This window comes from Emys orbicularis, chromosome 12 (assembly GCF_028017835.1).
Source record: "Emys orbicularis isolate rEmyOrb1 chromosome 12, rEmyOrb1.hap1, whole genome shotgun sequence".
In the NCBI taxonomy this organism is placed as follows: domain Eukaryota; kingdom Metazoa; phylum Chordata; order Testudines; family Emydidae; genus Emys; species Emys orbicularis.
In genome coordinates this window covers 1,286,921-1,305,790 of record NC_088694.1, presented here as the reverse complement: position 1 = coordinate 1,305,790, position 18,870 = coordinate 1,286,921, and the positions used below count along the sequence as shown (strand labels likewise).

The 18,870-nt window shown below is 42.9% G+C and overlaps 1 protein-coding gene across 2 annotated transcripts in view; it reads right to left on the bottom strand.

Moving 5' to 3' along the window:
• The window catches only part of CTNNBL1 (catenin beta like 1), a 100,972-nt gene extending 82,475 nt beyond the window's left edge, over window positions 1–18,497 (bottom strand). For both annotated transcript variants that reach the window (XM_065414367.1, XM_065414368.1), the window contains exons 1-2: window positions 18,423–18,497; window positions 687–875 (exon numbers count right to left, since the gene is read on the bottom strand). In XM_065414367.1, coding sequence (XP_065270439.1) covers window positions 687–875; window positions 18,423–18,452 — 219 coding nt within the window. In that variant the 5' untranslated portion in view covers window positions 18,453–18,497. The remainder of the gene's footprint in view (window positions 1–686; window positions 876–18,422) is intronic.
• Window positions 18,498–18,870: the final 373 nt, after the last annotated feature.

The following is an 18,870-nucleotide window of genomic DNA, read 5'->3' as shown; positions in this document are numbered from 1 at the left end:
AAACAGGTGCAGTTGCCCTGAAACTGTGCCAAGCTGCTACCCTAATTCTGTGGCCCAAGTCCTTCCCCCTACAGAAGAAGGTTTGCAAGGGAGGGAGGGTGGGTGAAGCTGTGAGGCTGAGAGGACCTATGAAACTAATGGATTTAGAAAATTAATAAGAACCCAGAAGCTATTTCCGGTCACAAATTTTAGAAGTAGACTCAAGTAGTTTACACCTAAAATAGAGATTTTATATTTTGAAAGTTTTTTCCAGGCCTTCTTAGGGTCTTTTGTTCATTATTTCAGAAGCCCCGTTTTAAAAGGAGTGTATTCTGGGAAGGGTGAGACATGGAAACAGTAGCCTTGTGATGTTCTGAGCCCCAGGAACTGAAAATGGCCAGTTAGTTTCATCATCCAAGCAGAGTGAAATGTAAATGATTGTGTCATTCATTTTCATATTTTCCATTGTTAAAGTGGTTAAGAAAACAGGCTCCTTTTTTCCTCCAAATATTTGTACTGCACAGAGTAGGATGATAGGTACAATTAGAACAATCATTGGATTTATGGTATTGACGGTGTCCTTCTTAAGGACAACCTTAAAGCACCCATATTGTTCTCATTAGACTTATGTGGTGGAAACGGCTCTGATTTGAATAGAGGTGACTACGTCTCAGGCAGCCCATCCCCACAGAACACTGGAAATTTACCTCCTCTTCTTCCTCTTCTCCCTCCTTGTCAACCATCTGAAGAAGTTTTTTTTTCTCATCATCAGTTTCTTCCAGTGCAGCAGCTTCCTCTTCTCGGTGGCGACTGCGCTCCCGTGCACTGGCTTGTTTCCGCCGTGCTTTGATATCCTCATCTTCATCATCACGGGGCCTTTTTGTCCCTCTGTTGGGCTGAGGTAAGAGAAAGAAGAGGAAATAAAGTGAGTGAGACAAGAACTTTTGCCTCCCTTTATCTCAGAGCCCCAGAGACAAAGCTTATTTATTTTAAGCACAGCTAATTAGATTTGCTTACAATACTTTTACCAACTTTGAAAATTGAAATGGAGATTACTTTAGTGATGTTTAATATCATATAAATAGATGAATAGTACCAGCAAGAGCTGTGTCAACCTTCTTCCCTACGTTGGCTCATGAACATCAATCAGGACATCACATCCTTATCATGCAAAACCCCTGGAACTTCAAACCCAAGCAGGATTTGGTGACCAAGCTGACTAGACAATGGTTTTGTGAAGTGGATAAATTTTCACTCAGGAACCAAGGACTTGTATCACTTGTGAGCCAACTCTCAGATGACCCCATGGCCTAGAGGTGAATTCACTGAATTTCCAATACTGCACCCTCGTCTTCTGACTCACCTAGGTGAAGACCCAATTCTGAATTATTTTCCATACCCAAAATCCGCTTGGGTTGGATGCCCGATTAATGCAGAATCATTTGCACACCCAGGGCAGTATTAGGCCTGTATACAGGTCTGTCACATCTTACGCGCATTTAACATGCGCAAATTCAGCTTTACGTGGTCGGCAAAAACAAAAACCAAAAAAAAAGAAAAACAATTTAAATACTGTACCTGTAGTGCGGGCAATTCCGCCTGCCATTACACTCAATGTAATTTTGACTATACGCGGTTTTCGCTTTACGCGCTAACTGCGGAACGTAACCCCAGCGTAAGATGAGACGGACCTGTACTGCAGCTCAGCAGAGGCAGGACATGGGAACTACATGCGCATAGTATTTTTGATTGCAACTGCCTGTTATTTTCACCAACAGTTCCCATTCACTAGGCAAAATTAAAAGGGACCCACAGAGGGGGAAAAAAGGGCATAGTGTTTTTTCTTCTTTAGGGTGGACAGAGAAAGCCTGAAAGTTCTTGGGTTGGGATTTTAAGAGAAAAAAAAAATCTACTTCCCCCCCTTAAGAGATAGGAACGTTAAGTCCTGTCTCCTCTGCCTTTTGCTGGAGGGAAAGGGAGATGGAATAAGAGCTCTCTCAGCCCTATATTGCAAGGACAGCAGCTGATTCTTTCACAAAAATATTTTCTGCCAACTGTTTAACAGGTGTCTGTGTAAACTAGGTATTAATTTAAAAAAAATGAACTAAAAATTCCTCTCCTCTGCCAGCTGCTCAGGTTTTGGTTCCAAGATATTTGTGATATGATAACCCTACTAGTCTATCTTTCTCCCACAGTTTTCCACCTAACTTTCTATTGTACAAAGCAGATCTTTTTTCTGAAAAATCCTCTTTGGCCTTCTTAAGACATCAAAAACACAACTCTCTCCTTTGCTGTTCCTTTATCTACAATCTCAAAATCACAGCCCACTTCCACAAAGGTAGCAGCTACTGTTTCGATGCAATCAGGACTCTTCCTGACTTTGAGGATAGAGAATTTAAAAAAACAGCTTTGGAGAAGAAAAAGTGGAAGTGTCACTCTCTTGCCAGGTCCCATAAGAGCACAGGCTTCCAAGTGGGAATTTGCAGCTCCACCGCATGTAGCCCCCAGGAGGCACTAATTCTTTCAGGCTCATAAGGCAAGACCTGCTGTGATTTTGATTAAAATGTGTATACTGCTGCAGACCAGCTACAACACTGTCTCAGTGCAAAATCCAAGAGCATTCCATTTATTTTCAGAGATTCCATAGAGTTTAAGGGACCATCAATCATCTAGTCTGATCTCTTGTATATATCACAAGCCGTTCCATTTCACCCAGACACCCATGACTTTAGTTAGCCTAAGTATTTCAGTCCACAGGAGACTAAACTATTGTGTCCACTGGCAGAGAACACGAGAGTCCAAGGTGCCACCAAGGGCCGAGGCCCAATGACAGGGAATTGTTTAGCTGAGATACCCACAGGATCCTAGCAGGCAAACCACACTCACTTCTGCAGATGAAGGCAAAAAAAACCCTAAAACAAACCAACATCCCAGCCAATGTGATTTAGTTGGAAATCCCAAATCTGGCAACCAGTTTGACTCTAAGCATGTAAACAAGTCACACCAGCCAGGTATCAAAGAAAGAGGATTCTCTGTACCATCTCAGAACACTGGCCACCCCATCCAGTTTCCCATCTCCAACTGTGGCTAATCTTTGATGCCTCAGAGGAAGGCAAAAACCCAGAATGCATCTGGGGAGGGAGTAGGTGAGGGCATCCTTCCTGATCCCTGCAGGTGAGTGGGATGAGATGAAGCATGAGATTTGAGTATAGTCACTGTCCTAACGTAGAGCTGCAAATGTTATGAGCACATTAAGGGACAATGCATGCAATCCTGTTCTCCCCAAGGCCCTGAAGGACAGGGATAAACAGGGGAATTCGTACGATCCAAGGCCAGAAGGGACCTCCATGACCATCAAGCCCAACCACCGCACACATGCACACAGGCCACAGAATTTCTCCCAGGAGCTGGATTAAAACATACCTTTTAGAAAGGTAAGTAATTTCACCTTAAAGACTCCGAGCAATGGTGAGTCCACCACCTCTCCGATAAGCTGCTCCAATATTTAGTTTCCCTCACTACCACTTTTTTTAATTAAATGAAAGACAGGCAACTGAAAACTTGGCTGTCCACATTATGCAAAAGAGACCGGAAGTTGTGACCATGTGCAAAGTGCAAATGGAACAGCAGGCTCAACGTAGTGTTTTAATGGACGTAAAGGCAGCATAGCTAGGGGCACTGTGCTGTTGAAGATGCCATCTTTAGGAGGAGACTTACAATTAAGGTCCTGTGCGCATATAATCATGAGACATGGCTTGGCACTTCTGGTAAGAATATGAGTGCTAAGCCCTGGTCTCTTACCAGATTCATTCAAACTTGGTTAACTATATTCTGTCTGCCTAAATTTTCCCTGCTGTTTCAACTGGATATAGTTTGCTTCTTCGCTTCTTATCCCAAGCCAGTAGCATTTGTCTTGTGCAGGTCTACTGCGCACTGCTGAGGCCCATTCCAGAAATGGCTGTATGTCAATGCCTGGTGCAGTAATGTATGTATATACTGAAAAACACTTCAGGATCCTTTGGACTGAAAAATGCTATTTATTTCTAAAAAGTGTGCTCCTTACATGCCTTCTGGGCACATTAACAACTTAGAACACCCCACAGGTCAACTTTGAAACGATGTATTGTGTTTGCAGCAGCCAGTAATTTAAACACTCCCCTACCAATTAGCAACACTTTTGTCTAAAACAAAAATAAAAATAACAAGGAGTCTGGTGGCACCTTAAAGACTAACAGATTTATTTGGGCATAAGCTTTCGTGGGTAAAAACCTCACTTCTTCAGATGCATAAAATGTTTTTCCAGCTAACACCCTCTCAGGGAAAAGTATTGGTAAACCCATATGCCTTCCATGCTGCCCTGAAAGGCAGACCATGCTCCTGTTCCACAAGCAGGGATTTCCAGAGACAAGGATGTTCTACTGACTTCAGCCTCCTGCCGCCCACAGTTCAAACCCAAAAACTATCAGGAGAAACAGCTCAAGTCATCCCAAACGTTCCTCTAAAACGATTTCCACTGGAAACATAGAACTGAATTAGTGCTACAAAAGCCATGAAAGAGTTAAAGAAAAATCCAGCATTTTCCTTGGATGTTCCCTGTGTATCCAGACACTTTCCAACCTAGACTCCAGGTTCTCATTTCTCTCTCTCTCTTATTTTTTAAATTAAAAAGCAATGAGACCGTAGCTGTAATGAAGGGCAAATGGGTTGCCGGATGCAAACTAATGTACCATAGTAAGAGGCTACATCACCAGAACGAATTCTAAATTAAAACTGCACCATGAAACCAACTCCAGTTCCTCTGAGCATGCAATCTAGATCATCAGCATTTACAAGCTATTTCGACCTCAATTATACTATCTTTTTTTGGGAGGAGGGGGGTGTTCTCTAATATGCAGTAACAGAGTTATTATGATAAATTATGAAAATGCCTGGAGTGTAATTATTAATGCTACCAACACATTTGCAACAGAATGTAATTGAATTCTCAGACAAACTTTGTTAAGCAGGAGTTAAGGTTTAAAGGATCATAAAAAATAAAGGAAAGAAAACCTTACAAGAATATTGCACTTATCAAACAAGCATAATGAACAACCCAATAAATTCAAGGTTAAGATAAAATGTCTGGATTTCTGTTCATTTAAAAGTATAAAGAGAGAGTTAAGGTACCCAAACAACCTTAACTCTGCCCCCATAGCACACACTCAACATCATCTTAAAAGTTTTTCTCAAAACTACGTGGCTTTTTAAAAACATTTTTAAATGCTTACGGCAGAATGCGTGGGAGGCAGCAGAACACTTCATACCAGTCTTATACAACACAGGGTAGTGAGCCTTGCGGGTGCCAGCAAGCCTGTAAATAACGTATGTTTTGAAGAGCCTACAACATTTCCATATGCCCAGTTCCAGCTGTGCTCATTTTCATAGTTCTACTCTGTGATGTCAACTACTCAAGAAACACCTTCTAATTCTAACACAGGGAACTACAGGAGAACTTAAGTATGCAACAATATGGAAATGATTTACTATTTATATTGCTGTAGTGCCTTGAGGCGTCAATCAAGTCAAAGCCCCATTGCGCTAGGCACTGTACAAACATGCAGTAAATGATATTTCCTGCCCCAGAGAGCTAACAATCTAAAATTAAGTTGACAAGGTAGGTGAGCTAATTTCTTTAATTGGACCAACTTCTGTTGGTGAGAGAGACAGGCTTTCGAGCTTACACAGAGCTCTTCTTCAGGTCTGGGACACGTACTCCGAGAGTCACAGTTAAATACAAGGTGGAACAGACTGTTTAGTATAAGAAGTTAATACGTATTTCAAGGGGCACGCCGAGTGCATTTCCCAGACCTGAAGAAGAGATCTGTATAAGCTTGAAAGTTTGTCTCTTCCACCAACAGAAGTTGGTCCAATAAAAGACATTACCTCAACCACCTGGTCTCTCTAATATCCTGGGACTGACAAGGATACAACACCACTGCATAAAATTAAATTGTACTTTACACTTACAGATACCTGGATGGATACAAATGTATGTTTTTTAAATTAAAAAAACCAGATTTCTGTATTTAAAATCACATTTTGTAAATACATTTTTCTTTTTAAAATAAACTGATTTACAATTAAATTTGAAATTATGACAAGCTATATTAAGCCCTAAACTGTAATATATTAAAATCATTTACATTAAATGAAAATAATTTTCAGGCAGTACATTTACTGCTGAAATTTTAAACAAAGTCAAACCACTGAAAGTCACCAGCTAAGCAGTAGGAACCAGAGTTCGTTGAAGGGTTAAACCAACTTTTGATAGCAACCGTCTCTTCTGCAGATGCAGAGAGAATATATTCTTCATTTCAGTTTATTCAACTAGTTCAGATCAATGACTAGTTCATTTAAGTTGAGGAACCAATCAGGAGTTGGGAAAAAAAAAAAAAAAAAAACCCAGGATGCTTGATTTCCTCTTCCAATGTATGAATAAAAATGAGGTCTGAGAGGATGAGATCTACTAGGTCTACTGTCTTGAAGAGCATGGTGATCAGAAACTATCAGTTCAGTTTATTAATTACAGATGTTACTTCCTTTGTTTATTAAATCAATTAGTTTTAAATGCAAAACATGTTTCAATAAACCTTTTTCTTATATATACACAGCACATTTAAAGTAGTTCTGACTAATGAAAAATAATTTTAAAATGCTTTTGTGCACTTTAATTAAATTCCAGTTTCCATCCAAATAGAGCTTGATACAAATCACAAATTAAAAAAAAAAATCTAGTAAATAAGAAATCATTTCATCATTATCTAATAACAATAAAAAAGGAAAAATTAAGAATCTGAATAAATAGCTATATCAATGTTTAAATAAATGTATATAAATACAGCATATCCTCCTGGTTAGCCAAAAGAATGACCAAATTTAACATAAAGACTATATTTAGTTGCAAATCAACATGTTGTAATGGTTACCAACCAATAAGAATCAACTTTTCTTTAGGAAAATAACTAAAAAATATAAACACAAAACAAGATTAAAATCGATTTTTTAAATTAAGTTTTCCTGCTTGCTAATTTAATTTAAATCACGATTAAACAACAGAGATTTAAAATAACTTTGATTTAAATCATTTAGACTTAAATCAATCCACCCTGACAAGTACCCACTTGGGTTGATAACTAGTCTCCTGCTCTCCTATAAATAAAACCAACACGGTCACAATTCTCCCATCATCTTTAAAAAAAAAAAAAAACTCTTGTAGAAAGCATTCGTGCCCCTTACAGCTGAAGAACAGCATGCTGGTATTTAAAAGACATTCATCATCTTCAAGTATACTTTAAAAAATCCAAGGGGGTTTGGATCTGTATTCACCAGGAGTTGGTGAAAGGAAGGAGGGGGGAAGGGTCAATTTCTCCTTGTTTTAAGATCCAAGGGGGTTTGGATCTGTATCCACCAGGAGTTGGTGAAAGGAAGGAGGGGGAAAAGGGTCAATTTCTCCTTGTTTTAAGATCCAAGGAGTTTGGATCTGTATTCACCAGGGAATTGGTGAGAGGTTTCTAAAAGCTTCCCAGGGTAGGGAATGGTGGCAGCGGACCAGAACTAAGCTGGTAGTTAAGCTTAGAAGTCCTCATGCAGGCCCCCACACTTGTACCCTAAAGTTCAAAGTGGGGATACAGCCTTAAAAAAGCTGAAGTAGTTTTTGGTTCAACTGCTTGAGTCTCCTTGCAGATGATGTGGTTTCAACATCACATTTTCTTGTTTTAAAAAAATATATGTTTGTCTGCTCCCTGTTCCTGTGTGACAGACCCAGACATATGAAAAGGAAGAACCATCTGACTCTACAGGGTGGGAGGGTGAAATTTATATTCACAAAATGCTGTCAAATGCAAAAAGTAAGTAAACTGATGGGAAAAACAAAGACTTTCTCTCTATTCTCTGGTTTCAGAGTAGCAGCCGTGTTAGTCTGTATCCGCAAAAAGAACAGGAGTACTTGTGGCACCTTAGAGACTAACAAATTTATTAGAGCATAAGCTTTCGTGGGCTACAACCCACTTCTTCGATGCATATAGAGTGAAACATATATTGAGGAGATATATATACACACACATACAGAGAGCATGAACAGGTGGGAGTTGTCTTACCAACTCTGAGAGGCCAATTAAGTAAGAGAAAAAAAACTTTTGAAGTGATAATCAAGATGGCTCAGTACAGACAGTTTGATAAGAAGCAAGTGTGAAAATACTTACAAGGGGAGATAGATTCAATGTTTGTAATGGCTCAGCCATTCCCAGTCTTTATTTAATCCTGTGTTGATTGTGTCTAGTTTGCATATCAATTCCAGCTCAGCAGTCTCTCGTTGGAGTCTGTTTTTGAAGTTTTTCTGTTTTAAGATAGCCACCCGCAGGTCTGTCATAGAATGGCCAGACAGGTTAAAGTGTTCTCCCACTGGTTTTTGAGTATTATGATTCCTGATGTCAGATTTGTGTCCATTAATTCTTTTGCGTAGAGACTGTCCGGTTTGGCCAATGTACATGGCAGAGGGGCATTGCTGGCACATGATGGCATATATCACATTGGTAGATGTGCAGGTGAACGAGCCTCTGATGGTATGGCTGATGTGATTAGGCCCTATGATGATGTCACTTGAATAGATATGTGGACAGAGTTGGCATCGGGCTTTGTTACAAGGATAGGTTCCTGGGTTCTCTATTCTCTTTCAGTTATAGTTATTTTAGGTGTAATTTGTTACACTAGTAGAAAGTTAAAAATGACCAAATGTAAAGTTTTAAGATCACACATCCTGGAACGGGAATTTTTTGTTTTCACATGTGCACTTAAGGGCTTGCCTACATGAGGAGTTATTCCACAACAGCTATTCCTGATTAACCTTGTGTATGGACACTCTTATTCCGGAATAAGAGCATCTACCCATGGAGTTAGTCTGGAATAGTTAATCCGCTTTAAATTTACATCCTACCTCTTTCCAGATTAACCCTCATGTGTAGGGAAGTCTTAACTCAAGGAACACGTTTTGAGCCCTGGCTGCTTCCTCAACGAATCAGGAAGATTTAAAGAAACATGGCTAACTTACTTATTTTAATAATACAAACATACCTGCTTTGCATGATGCAGAGGCAGAGTAACTTTGTTACTATGGAGCTCAGAAATAAGGGATAGAGTTCCCTTTATGAGCAAATCTCAGCCACTTGCAACCAGCTCAAAAGAGCCATCAAGAAAAACTATCCATTAGTTGTCAATTTAGAATGACTTCTAAAAATGAGTCCCAAAACTCCAGCCATCTCTTTCCAACAACCTCTTAATCCTGTTTGTAACACCTGTGTTAAACCAGCCTGCTATCAATCTCACTTTCTCATTGCCATAACTCAAAAGAGATGAGCAATTTTAGGTAATGTGAAATCTAAATATTAAAAAAACCGAAACAACCAAGTATAAGAAAAATTCACAAATACTTCCCCAGAGCTGCAAGTCACACAAGCCAGCGAATACATAGGGAAGGGAACCTGTGCACTTCAGCCACATGGATGTAGTTTAAGTCTTAATTCTCCTTTAACTCCTTTCCTCTCCCCTTTCCTGCACTGGGTGCAAAAGTCATAAAAGGCAGCTTGCTACTGCTTAAGGGGCACAAAAAGGAAAAAGTTGTGAAGTCATAAAAATCCAAAGATTTTTTCCCCCACCGCAGATTGACACTGGCCAGTAAGAGCAGGAAAAAAATTAAGGTGATGACCCCTGGTAAATATTTGCATGGAAAGGGGATAAAAATTGATCATACCACATCCAATAAGTCCTTCAGTTGTCTGCCTTTGTTTCATGCTGGGGAGTGATTCAGAGATGAATGAAGATATGCCAGTTACTGAAAGACTATACCACAAACAGCTGCCAAAAACTAGGCGGCTAGCCTTTAACAGACACCACAATCTTGCTGTAAGAAACCCATCTCTACCATCAAGATCAAGTTAATAACCAAGGCAATGTGCACAGACAGTGGCAGAAGATGCACTGGCAAGAACAGGTTTAAAAGGAACTTCTAGCATTGCTAAGACCCATCCCCACAGTCAGCTGCACACTTCCCAATACTTTTCCATCTTGCATGTTCTCAAAGCCTGAAAGGAGAACAGCATCCGAAGAAGTGAGGTTTTTACTCACGAAAGCTTATGCCCAAATAAATCTGTTAGTCTTTAAGGTGCCACCAGACTCCTTGTTGAAAGGAGAACAACACCCTTTGTGCTCAGCAGAGCAATCTGAAAGCTCCCAAAGAATCACCTCTCCCAATGTGAGATCTGAACTGTGTCCCAAAATAACTGAATTCAAATATGTTATTCTGAACCTCCTGCTGACTCTCTCATCAAAAGTTGGGTCATTCAGCGTAAGACCAGAAGCCAGTGGTCAATTCAATCCTTGGCCTCTCTTCTGAGGGTAGGTCTATTGCAATTAGACACCCATGGCTGGCCAATGCCAGCTGACTCAGGCTAAGGGGATATTCAATTGCCGTGTAGACATTTGGGCTCAGACTGGAGCCCAGGCTCTGGGACCCTACAAGGTGGAAAGGTCCCAGAGATTGGGCTGCAGCCCAAGCCCACATGTCTACACCACAATTAAACAGCCCCTTAGCCAGAGCCTGATTTAGCTTGCACGGGCCACGCATGGATTTTTAATTGCAGTGTAGATATACCTTGAGACTGCAAAATGGAAGCCTGTTACAGCGGTTTTTGTGAGACTTAGATACAATCATTAGACATGCATATGAGAACCAGCAACTCACTTCACATAGGCAAGCAAGTCGTAAGACAGGATGGGAAGTGATGCTTACTTCAGTTTTGTATTATTTTGCTCTGGTTTGTTTCTCCTGCACCTTTTACAAGCTTTCCAGTCTACAGGAGGGGAGGGAGACTGCACATGGAAAGGCAGAGTTCAGGGTCATGTTTCAAGTTCATTATCTTAGCTTCAGGGCATTCATTCCTGATGAACTGGGCAATGATGAACCTTGCAAGCATTCCAAACAGCATATGATGGCTGGTGCTATGGACTTTCAACCAGAGGGAATGACCAGAGTTGAAGTTACTGGGAACAGGTTATCAGTTGCAGGAGATGCACTGGGTTAATAAGGTTGTAAATATTCACCAAGTCCACTGCTTCTCAAGCTGCACTAATTGTCTTCAGCTTCACCTGCATTCATTACACAGCAAATGTATGGCAAGTTATCTGTACACCATCATGCACCTGCACTAATTGAGACAGATCCCACTGTGAGCCAAGCTTAGCAAATTTAACAAGAGCTACAGTTTAAGAACATAACCCCAGCCTGTGCAGCCAAGCTTTACATTGATTCCTGCTTTCACTACTTCCTTTAATTTCACAAACACAGTCTATCTAAAACCAAAGCAGTTTGTAATTTCTACATACAGCAGTGAAATCTGCATCTGACTAGGATTAAAAAGCTCTCTCCCCTTCTCCCCTCCAGAGACAATTGAAAGAGATGTCTGGAAATAACTGGAGTTGGCTCTGCCCCCTTCATTACCACTGTAATTGGAAACCAGACACAGAGGGTATGGGCACAGCATTTCTGGGCAAAACAGCAGCAATATTTAATCATCAGTTTAGACCATCTGCAACTGTTTTGCAGCAGCAGTGCATAAAGTTTATGGATTCCTGAGCTCTGTATAAACAACCAGGTGCTGGAGTCAGTTTAATTGTATTCTCTGCTGCGAGAGATTCCTTTTTCCATTTTGACCAGCACTTGGTGCAGAATTAGAGGCATACTGTCTGAAATCTTCCATGCCAAATCTGGCACTGAGGGAGCACAGCTTCTTGATTAAGTAGGGACACATATTAACTGTTCAGAGAGGAGAAATCTGAAACAATATAAGGAAAGCAATTATTATGGTTTGTGATGGGGAAAGCAGAGAAGACCAAGGGACTTTGCAGAATGACCACAATAGAACAGGATTTTAATTATGTGGCTTTTTGTCTGGTGGAGAAAAAGTGCAGATACCCTCAATAATCATGTACTAGGAGGCACCTCTGGAGCAGGGATTAACCAATATTATCAAGATGGTTTATCCCACTAAATCTATTTCCTTTGCTTGCAGGGGTGAGAATCGGTGGACTTTGATCCTTTCCAGCTTTTGTTCTATAAAAACATAACAGCCGCCATACTGGGTCAGACCAAAGGTCCATCTAGTCCAGTATCCTGTCTTCCAACAGTGGCCAATGCCAGGTGCCCCAGAGGGAAGGAAGAGAACAGGTAATCAAGTGATACATTCCTTGTCGCCCATTCCCAGCTTCTGGCAAACAGAGGCTAGGAACACCATTCCTGCCCATCCTGGCTAATAGCCATTGATGGACCTATCCTCCATGAACTTATCTAGTTCTTTTTTGAACCCTGTTATAGTCTTGGCCTTCTCAACACCCTCTGGCAAGAAGTTCCATAGGTTGACTGTGCGTTGTGTGAAAAAATACTTCCTTCTGTTTGTTTTAAACCTGCTGGCTATTCATTTCATTTGGTGACCCCTAGTTCTTGTGTTATGAGAGAGTAAATAACACTTCCTTATTTACTTTCTCCACACCAGTCATGATTTTATAGACCTCTATCATATCCCCCCTTAGTTGACTCTTTTCCAAGCTGAAAAGTCCCAGTCTTATTAATCTCTCCTCATATGGCAGCCGTTCCATACCCCGAATAATTTTTGTTGCCCTTTTCTGAACCTTTTCCAAGTCCAAAATATCTTTTTTGAGACCACATCTGCACGCAAGATATTCAAGATGTGGGCATACCATGGATTTATATAGAGGCAATATGATATTGTCTGTCTTATTGTCTATCCCTTTCTTAATGATTCCCAACATTCTGTTCACTTTTTTGACTGCCGCTGCACATTGAGTGGATGTTTTCAGAGAACTATCCACAATGACTCCAAGATCTCTTTCTTGAGTGGTATCAGCTAATTTAGACCCCATCATTTTATAGGTATAGTTGGGATTATGTTTTCCAGCGTGCATTACTTTGCATTTATCAACAATGAATTTTATCTGCCATTTTGTCGCCCAGTCACCCAGTTTTGTGAGATCCTTTTGTAGCTCTTCGCAGTCTGTCTGGGACTTAACTACCTTGAGTAGTTTTGTATCATCTGCAAATTTTGCCACCTCACTGTTTACCCCTTTTTCCAGATCATTTATGAATATGTTGAATAGGACTGCACCCAGTACAGACCCCTGGGGGAACACCACTATTTACCTCTTTCCATGCTGAGAACTGACCATTTATTCCTACCCTTTGTTTCCTATCTTTTAACCAGTAACCAATCCATGAGAGGACCTTCCCTCTTATCCCATGACAACTTACTTTGCTTAAGAGCCTTTGGTGAGGGACCTTGTCAAAGGCTTTCTGAAAAACTAAATACAAGATTTCCACTGGATCCCCCTTGTCCACATGCTTGTTGACCCCCTCAAAGAATTCTATGTTTCAGCTACCAGTCCAATAATGGAAGCATCACTCCCTTAACCCCCAACCCAGTTTTGACTGAAATCTGCAAGATATAATAATTTTTCATTTTTTTTTTTAAAGTATCCACAAGTAGAGAACAGGTTGAGTGGCAAGACCAGCAGCCAAATCCATGAGAACTGAGAGGAAGAGAGAATTTCTTCATCCACTGCCTCCCAACAATACAGTTATGTTGTTCTTCAAAAATTATCCATAGCCCTGTAGTAGAAAGATCATTTCCCTGGGAAATAGGAATTCAAAAGATTTAGAGAAATCAGAGATGATATCAAATATTTCCAAGTAGATGTGAGCAAGCCCTCCCCTCCAGAGTAGAATAGAATCAAACAGGGACCTATCTTTCATTTTGAAACAAGAAAAACGTGAGGAATAAATCGTCCTTTCCAGAAGAGCTGCTGAAACAAGCGAACTGAATGAAATACAATGCAACTTCGTATTTAATAACATCTTACATACAAACAAATTGCGCCACAAAATACTTAGAAATAAATAACAGAGCCTGAGAAAAATGAGAAAGTAGAAACCAGTGAGAAATGAATGTTTTCACTTGGGATTGGAAATTGGATGGAAAGTTGGTAAAATGGAGAGATACAAGAGCAACAGAGGGAAAGGATCTCAGATCAATAGCAGCAAGATTAGTACTGACAGTCAGCACAGACAGATGGCTGGATGGATAGGAAGGGGATTGGAAACAGGGAAGATCGGAGACACAGGAAGAGCAAGTTGTAACGATGCTGGTTCTGGTGGGACCCAACTGAGAGTGCCAATTCAGGACAAATTGCTTAAAGCAGGGCAGTCACAGCCCAAGGCTGGGGTTTTTCCACCTCTAAGGCACCAAACCAGCCAGACAAAGAGGACTTTGGTCTCACCCCACTGACTAACCACAAGTCACACAAGCAATTCCCTGAGACACTCCAGTTTCCCAGTATCACCACCAGTGCCACTCATTATGGGGACAAATGGTTATGAAAACCAATACCCCAGTAAAAGAAAAAAGGTTCTCCTGATCCCAAAGGATCAAGCCCCAGACCCAGGTCAATATACAAATCAGATCTTACCCACAAATCACGCTGTTGCCAATCCTTTAGAATCTAAAATCTAAAGGTTTATTCATAAAAGGAAAACGATATAGATGAGAGATAGGATTGGTTAAATGGAATCAATTACATACAGTAATGGCAAAGTTTTTGGTTCAGGCTTGTAGCAGTGATGGAATAAACTGCAGGTTCAAATTAAGTCTCTGGAGTACATCCACAGCTGGGATGGGTCATCAGTCCTTTGTGTAAAGCTTCCATTTGTAGCAAAGTCCCTCCAGAGGTAAGAAGCAGGATTGAAGACCAGATGAAGATGAGGCATCAGCCTTTTATAGTCTTTTCCAGGTGTAAGAACACCTCTTTGTTCTTACTGTGGAAAATTACAGCAAAATTTGTCTGGAGTCACATGGGCAAGTTCCTGCATACTTTGCTGAGTTACAAGGCGTATCTGCCTTCTCTCAATGGGTCAATTATATAGCTGATGGTCCTTAATGGGCCATCAAGCAGGCTAGGCAGAGCTAACACCAACTTGTCTGGGATGTTACCCAGAAGCATAGCATAAGTTTGAAATAGACAGTATAGAGCCAATATTCATAACTTCAACTACAAAAATGATACACACATACAGAGAGCATAATCATAACCAGCCAACCATAACCTTGTCTTAAACACCTCATTTGACCCCCTTTATAAAAGATTTGGTGCCACTACAGGACCTTGGTTGCAACAATGTTCTACACGGTCCCAGCTTATGTCAATAACGTCACACAAGTCCACAAAGAGTTTTAGAAAGGAAAGATGTGATCTGAAAAAAACGGACCCCCATGGAGCTGTCAGAGGATGAGGTTGCATTTTGTTGAATATGCGAGAAGGTAAGCAGCATTCTGCACTTTCTGGAGTTTGGATGCCAGAGTGAGGTGAAGGCACAGAGGAGGAATTAGCACAGGCAGGATCCCTTCCACATCATTCCAGAATAACTCACTCATGTGGAAAAGAAAACACAGAAACTACCTAACGTCAATGGAAGTTTTTCCTCTCCACCGCAAAGTAACGGTACTTCAGAAATTTAAACACACCCTAACTAATGGGCTGCCTGTGTCACAGGCAAGTAAACAGAGCATATTCACAAGTGCTCTCGCCCCTAGAGGGAGATATCCTAAGGTTATAACAAATCCCACTTCCAGAAAGTTCTAAGGACTGCAGAAATAATCTACCTGAACATCTTTTAAATTGGAGTTTTATACTTACGTATATGTTGGCTAATACATTAAAGTGTTTTTGGTTTCATACTGTACTGAACTATTAGGCAAAGAACTAGTTTGTTCAAGAATGAATCTCCAAGTCCTTAGTAGCATGTGTGTGTAAATGCCTGAAGAGGGATCCCAACATTATAAATCACCATACAAGTCTCATTCAGTTGCCCACAGGACAGTATTCCGGGCTCACTGCGGTCAGGAGAAATAAGTGGTTTGCTACATCTGACTAGAAAAAGCTCAAACATTCTCTGATAAGGCTATCATGGTTGTAGGCCAACAAGAGAACAAACTTCATGAAATAATATATACTACTCAAGAGGAGGGAAACTGGATTTAAAAGGATCTGGAGAAAATACACTCAAAAGTGACTTGTGCAACATAATGGCTGACAGTAATGAAGACGGCTGTGAAATGAGCATAGGTTCTATTCAGGAAAAGGATTTAGGACAACTGTGGACAATAACCTAAAGCCACATTTTCAACAGTTAAGAAAGCAAGAACAATTGGAGATGTCAACAGAGTACCAATATGTTGCAGTGGTCACCCAACCTTCTGGGTAAAGCTTGAGGCGCCATATTTCAGGAATTAGAAGACACCCACAAGAAAGCATCATGGGATGCCAGGGACCACAGACACAGTATTAGGAAATTTTATTCATATTTGTTGGAAGAGAGACTAGACACATCCAACACATCCACTTCTAAAGTTGAGGGCTATGAGAAGGTAGATGAACACTATTCAAGAGGATAATATAGTAGACGAAGAACCAAAAGTACTCAAACTATACATAAGAAAAGACCTGATGCCAAGGTTATGAGGGAAATTTTATTACTAAGAATAGTCAGTAGGATTATCAGATTAAGTCTTTTAAAAAACAAACATCTCCTGTGTCACAAACTGCACCACATCATATTAGAAATGAAGGATTTTAGAAATCGAATGTTCTTTTCACCATTAATGTTGACATTTACTTTTTGCATTTCATTCAGCTGGAATAACAAAAATAGACTGGTCAGTTTCACTTTCCTGCTACAATATTTGAGGAGAAACACTACAGAAAAAAATTTTTTGAGATAGATTGTGATTAAAAACAATTTCAAAAAAGTGTGAAGACATTGCCATTGGTCTTGTAAGTTTTCTGCCTAAAGTGACCTAACAGTGTCCCATTACTCTGTGGACAGACCAAAGGCACAGACAGACACTGCCCTATGGGGACACACAAATAAACATTAGACAGTTAATAGAAAGGCATGCAGGACGTATGACAATGGCAGGCAGGTGGAAAGATCTACATAGGTCCCATGGTCCTTTCATCCCAAGACATTACAAACTCTATATATGGGGGGGAGGGAAGGTCAATTTGTGGATCCAAGAACTTCACTAGCTTGCCACTACCAATGGGAATGTCTCTTAAGGACTGACTATTGGCCCTCCCTGGACAGCCAGCAAGATAAGTCGCGATTTAAGACAAATTGGTGGCAAAGATTTTTACATTGCTTTCTGCTGAAAATAAAGATAATTTTGCTTGGGGAACAAACCAAAAGCACACGCCACCCTCGAACGTTCTATGATAAACCTTTGTTACCAAACCCCTCCGTCCATTTCCAACAGTTGCACTTGACAGCTCTTCATAAGGTCAGTGTTCGGTCAAAGTCGCAGGCAGGCGGTAGCCGGCCCGTTGAGCCAGTGCACGCCGGGGTGGCCCCAAATCCAGTGCAGTTACACAGACGTGAGCGTGGCCCACTCTCACGCTTGGCGAGGCCACGGGCCACGTCCTCGCACCATGACGCGCCCGGCCTGTCACTTGGCTAACTCCGAGCCAGTGTCACTGCACCGGAGTCTCCTGCTGCTAGCGGCCCCCGGCCCCCCGCCACTGCCACCCCCGTGGCACAAGAGGAGAACCGGGGCCCTAGGCAGGGGGAGAGAATCTCAGGTTCTCCAGCTGCTGGAGCAATCCCACTTTCACCCCCCCACCCCACCCCAGCACGGGCCCTGCCAGGCCCAGGCCCCCCGGCCCCCCGCCACTGCCACCCCCGTGGCACAAGGGGCGAACCGGGGCCCTAGGCAGGGGGAGAGAATCTCAGGTTCTCCAGCTGCTGGAGCAATCCCACTTTCACCCCCCCACCCCACCCCAGCACGGGCCCTGCCAGGCCCAGGCCCCCCGCCACTGCCACCCCCGTGGCACAAGGGGCGAACCGGGGCCCTAGGCAGGGGGAGAGAATCTCAGGTTCTCCAGCTGCTGGAGCAATCCCACTTTCACCCCCCCACCCCACCCCAGCACGGGCCCTGCCAGGCCCAGGCCCCCCGCCACTGCCACCCCCGTGGCACAAGGGGCGAACCGGGGCCCTAGGCAGGGGGAGGGAATCTCGGGTTCTCCAGCTGCTGGAGCAATCCCACTTTCACACACACACACACCCCAGCACGGGCCCTGCCAGGCCCAGGCCCAGGCCAGGCCCCCGCCCCGAGCAGGCTGCAGGCGGAGCCCCTCCCCCCGCACGCGGGGGTCACACACCCCGGCCCCCCGCACAGGCTCCAGCACTCGGGGTCGGGGCCAGGCCAGGCGTTGGGCCCCCCGGGCCCCTGTGAGGCCGGAGCGCCCCAGGAGGGGAAAGGAGCCGGCCCCGCCCCCCGGCCGCCCCTCACCTGGTAGCTGAGCAGCTCACCCACGTCCATGACCCCCGCGCAGCGGCACCCTCCAACTGTCGCAAAACCCGAGGGATGGACAACACGCTGCCGTAAAGCGCAGCGCAAAAAAAAGCGGCTCCCCCTCGGGGCAAGCAGGAGCCGCGCTGCCGTAAAGCGCGACGGGGGGGGGGGCGCCACACTGCTGTGAAGCCTGCTGGAGCGGGAGTCACGTGCCCTCAAACGCAACACTCCCGGACGCTCGGAGGCGCGTGGGGGGGTCGGCGCGTGGTAGAGGGGCATGTCCATGCTGGGCAGCTGGGGCGGGGCCGTCCTGGGCAGAGGGGGGCAGGTGGGGCACTGGGGCCGTGCAGGGCAGAGGGGGAAGGTGGGGCACTGGGGCTGGGCCGTGCAGGGCAGAGGGGGCAGGTGGGGCCGTGCTGGGCAGAGGGGGGCAGGTGGGGCACTG